Genomic DNA, 4,693 nt, shown 5'->3' on the forward strand with positions numbered 1-4,693 from the left:
AATATGTACAGCACTTTGTTGCAGCAGTGGCTGTTTTAAACTGCTTTATAAATAAAGTAATATAGTATAAAACTATCAAGAAGACCAAGATCATGCAAACTAGTTATGCCATGGCTGGCACCCCTGCCACTATCGGACCATACCAGATTGAAGGAGTGCAAAGGCTCACTTATCTGGGCAGCATTATAACCAACGATGGTGATGAAAAACACGACATGGCATGCCGGACTGGGAAGGCAGGAGCTGCTTTTCAGCAGCTCTAACCAATTTGGGTGTCCACGACCATCAGCATAGCAATGAAAATAGATGCCATGCTTCCTGAGTTAATATTGATGTTAATCCGGAGTCAGACTTTGTTTGATCCTCCATCAAGGCTCTGGGTCATGTCAATGATGCTCTTGTTTGTTGCCCCAAGAATTGCAATGTCATCTGCAAAGTCGAGATCCGTAAGTTGGACCGATTCGGGCCACGTTATTCCAAAATCTGCTCGATCCATGGTCCTGCACAGAATATAGTCAATGACCAGGAGGAATAGGAAGGAGGAAAGTATACACCCCTGCTGCACGCCGGTCTCGATGGCGAAGAATTCGGTTGTTCCTTCTTCTGTTCATACGCTGCAGCTTGAGTTGAGGTAGAAGTTTCGGAAAATTTGGACAAACTGTTCRGGAATTCCATACGACCTCGCAAGTWTCCAAAGCGACTCCCTATGGACACTKTCAAAAGCTTTGGTGAAGTCTATGAAGCTGACTGATAGCCGTTGCTGGTATTCCAGGCTCTGCTCAATGATGGTCTGTAGGACAAAGATCTGCTCTACGTACAATCGGCCATATCTGAAGCCAGCTTGCTCCTCCCTGAGCTCTTTATCCAACACAGCTTGTAGCCGTCGGTGAATGATGATATAAAAACCCAGTCAGGACCCGTTAAAGTCAAGGTGRGCAAAGACATGTAGGGCTACCATAGAACCTGCAAACTAATCTGGATATTACTCCTGTTACTTGCCCTTATTTATCCCATATGGGGCCCCCATACGTGTGCTCGTTGGGAATACATCTCGACAAAGTTGTACCAGAAGCAAGAAAAGGCTGTAAACGTATGAAGACTTATTAAGAAACACTTGCGAAAAAATTGTAATTAAGTTAATTAGCTGCAGCAGGTAAAAGATCTTTGTTTTGTGACTTTGCTTGTTGCAGGAGTTATTTTTGTCGATTATGGGCCTGTTTGGAGGGAACATCGTCGTTTTGCATTGATGACTCTGAGAAATTTTGGTCTGGGAAAGAAATCCATGGAGGAGAGAATTCATCAAGAGATTCAGTTCACCRTTAAAACACTGGAAAAGAGCGTTGGTGCTTAATCCATCTGAAAATACTTAAAGCTTTTGGTTGTGCTGTTGGTGTGATRTTCTGTTTTTAAATCTGTGTACAGGTAAAACTCTGAGTCCTCAAATGATGTTCCATAAYGCAGCYTCCAACATCATCTGTAARGTTCTGTTTGGAACCCGTTATGAGTACGAAGATGAAACCATCAAAAAGGTTGTTCGATGGTTCACAGARATGACTAAAATAGCCAATGGACCATGGGCCATGGTGAGTCTAAGTGGGCCTGAAACTGTTATTGTCAACAGGCTCAATCACACCTGTTTATTACATTAGGCTCAATTGTTTTTGGTCTTTAATCAACCATGCCCCCTCACACCTGTTTCCTGTCCCATTAATCTCAGCTGTTTCCAATCTTCTCATAAAGCAGGCCCAATCCCACCTGTTTACTGTCCCATTAATCTCAGCTGTCTTCATATGTTTAAGTATGATCTGAAATTTGGTAGCCAAAAAAAATCCCAAACATTATGTTGCACCATGAGGCAGGCCTCATTAAAGTTTCTCCAGGRACTCTTTTAGTTTTGACTCTTCTTATTCAGGTCTAAGAAGAGCAGGTCATGCACACAAACAAACCACAGTTTGATTTATTCTGTAATAACTYATCTTTCAGCTGTACGACGCAGTTCCATATGTTTCTTACCTGCCGCTGCCCTTCAAAAAGATTTTTAAGAACATGGAGGTAATTTTTATACAGCTTAGGCACAATAGACTAACAACATCATGTCTGTATGTTATTAATTAAAGCTGTGTGATTTAGCTGTACCTCGACTTTTCAAATGGTTTGATGAACGAGCACAAGAGGACCAGGACCCCTGGAGAACCTCAAGACTTTGTGGACTGCTACCTGGATGAACTGGACAAACAGGTGTGTGAACAAAAGATAAATTTTCAACATCATGATGCTGATGAATGTGAGACAGGTACAGAAAAACTAAAACCAGGAAAACWTCTGGATGCTKACYCAGCGTTATCACAAATTTTWCATTTTGTACAATATTCTCTGTATTCTGTCCAGAAAAAAGATTCTTCATTTTCGGAGGAACAGCTCAGAAGGATCACTTTTGATCTTTATAGTGCTGGAACTGACACCACCTCCAACACCCTTTTGACTGGGTTTCTGTACCTTATAGTCCATCCTCAGGTTCAAGGTACACCTTCAGGAAATGTTTCATCTTTCAGATCAACACAGGGGGTATAAAGTAAGGTTTTAATGTGGTGACCAGAAGGGGGCCACTAATAATCCTGGAGTGGCACCAAAACCTAAAATGTATTAAAATATTAATTTGGCAGGTTAACAAAGACTGAACTGGTTTGGAAATTACTATTTTAGACCAAAGTAAGAGTAACTTAAAATGTGTAAAACAGTTTCTGCCCCCTCAGATCGATGTCAGCAGGAGATCGATCGGGTTCTGGATGGGAGGGATCGGGTCAGTTTTGAGGACAGACACAACATGCCTTACGTGCAGGTGATGAGCATCATCACACGCCTGTTCTGTTAATCTGAATGATTAATCTGAGAGGCATGTCTGAATGTGTTTCTATCAGCTAAACTGAAACTTTTCTGAGATTTCTTTCTATACGATGCCTAAAATAATTGATTCAAAGACAGGCATTTTGTAATATCTTTGTTGTAACCCAGGCTGTGATCCATGAAGTCCAGAGGGTTGCCAACACTGTTCCTCTTAGTGTCTTCCACTGCTCCACTAAAGACACAGAGCTGATGGGATATGACATTCCCAAGGTGAGAAATTTAAGAGTTTGGACAATATATACACTCACCGGCCACTTTATTAGGTACATCTTGCTAGTACCAGGTTGGACCCTTTTTGCCTTCAGAACTGCCTTAATCCTTCATGGCATAGATTCAACAAAGTACTGGAAAATTTCCTCAGAGAGTCTGGTCCATATTTACATGATAGCATTACACAGTTGCTGCAGATTTATCAGTTGCACATCCATGATGAGAATCTCCCATTCCACCACATCCCAAAGGTCTACTGGATTGAGATCTGGTGACTGTGGAGGCCATTCAAGTACAGTGAACTCATTGTTGTGTTCAAGGAACCAGTCTGAGATGATTCACACTTTATGACATGGAGCGTTATCCTGCTGGAAGTAGCCATCAGAAGATGGTACACTGTGGTCATACAGGGATGGACATGGTCAGAAGATGGTACACTGTGGTCATAAAGGGATGGACATGGTCTGTGGTCATAAAGGGATGGACATGGTCAGAAGATGGTACACTGTGGTCATAAAGGGATGGACATTGTCTGTGGTCATAAAGGGATGGACATGGTCAGAAGATGGTACACTGTGGTCGTAAAGGGAAGGACATGGTCAGAAGATGGTACATTGGTCATAAAGGGATGGACATGGTCAGCAACAATTCTGACTGTGGTGTAGGCTGTGGTGTTGACACAAAGCTCAGTTGGTACTAATGGGCCCAAATTGTGTCAAGAAAATATATTTCACAGCATTGCACCATCACCAGCCTGAACCGTTGATACAAGGCAGAATGATCCATGTTTTCATGTTGTTGATGCCAAATTCTGACCCTATCATCTGAATGTTGCAGCAGAAAGGAAGACTCATCAGACCAGGCAATGTTTTTCCAATCTTCTATTTTCCAGTTTTGGTGAGCCTGTGTAAATTGTAGCCTCAGTTTCCTGTTCTTAGCTGACATGAGTGACACCTGGTGTGGTCTTCTGCTGCTGTAGCCCATCCTCCTCAATGTTTGATGTGTTGTGAGTTCAGAGACGCTCTTCTGCAGACCTCAGTTGTAACGAGTGGTTATTTGAGTTACTGTTGCTGTTCTATCAGCTCGAACCAGTCCGACCATTCTCCTCTGACCTTTGGCATCAGCAAGACATTTACGCCCACAGAACTGCCACTCACTGGATATTTTCTCTTTTTCACACCATTCTCTGTAAACCCTAGAGACGGTTGTGGGTGAAAGTCCCAGTAGATCAGCAGTTTCTGAAATACTCAGACCAGCCTGTCTGGCACCAACAACCATGCCACATTTAAAGTCGCTTAAATCACCTTTCTTCCTCATTCTGATGCTTGTTTTAATCTGCAGCAGATCATCTTGGCCATGTCTACATGTCTAAATGCATTGAGTTGCTGCTATGTGATTGGCTGATTCGACATTTGCGTTAATGAGCAGGTGGACTTCATAAAGTGGCCAGTGAATGTACAAAGAAATCATGCCATCTTCATGATTTTATCTGTCCCTTTGATTTCCCTTCAGGGTACCATGGTCATCCAGAACCTGGACTCAGTGCTGAGGGAGGAGGGTCAGTGGAAGTTCCCTCACG

The 4,693-nt window shown here is 42.7% G+C and overlaps 1 protein-coding gene across 1 annotated transcript in view; it reads left to right on the top strand.

Annotated features, from left to right (window-relative positions):
• LOC106521941 (cytochrome P450 2J6) overlaps nucleotides 1-4,693 on the top strand; it is a gene marked incomplete at both ends in the record, with an annotated part of 15,768 nt that extends 11,075 nt beyond the window's left edge. The window contains 8 exon segments of the mRNA XM_014014718.1: nucleotides 1,191-1,343; nucleotides 1,423-1,583; nucleotides 1,984-2,052; nucleotides 2,131-2,238; nucleotides 2,389-2,521; nucleotides 2,754-2,839; nucleotides 3,013-3,114; nucleotides 4,627-4,693. Coding sequence (XP_013870172.1) covers nucleotides 1,191-1,343; nucleotides 1,423-1,583; nucleotides 1,984-2,052; nucleotides 2,131-2,238; nucleotides 2,389-2,521; nucleotides 2,754-2,839; nucleotides 3,013-3,114; nucleotides 4,627-4,693 — 879 coding nt within the window.

The sequence above is a fragment of the Austrofundulus limnaeus genome, unplaced genomic scaffold, assembly GCF_001266775.1.
Source record: "Austrofundulus limnaeus strain Quisiro unplaced genomic scaffold, Austrofundulus_limnaeus-1.0 Scaffold118, whole genome shotgun sequence".
NCBI classification, from domain to species: Eukaryota; Metazoa; Chordata; class Actinopteri; order Cyprinodontiformes; family Rivulidae; genus Austrofundulus; species Austrofundulus limnaeus.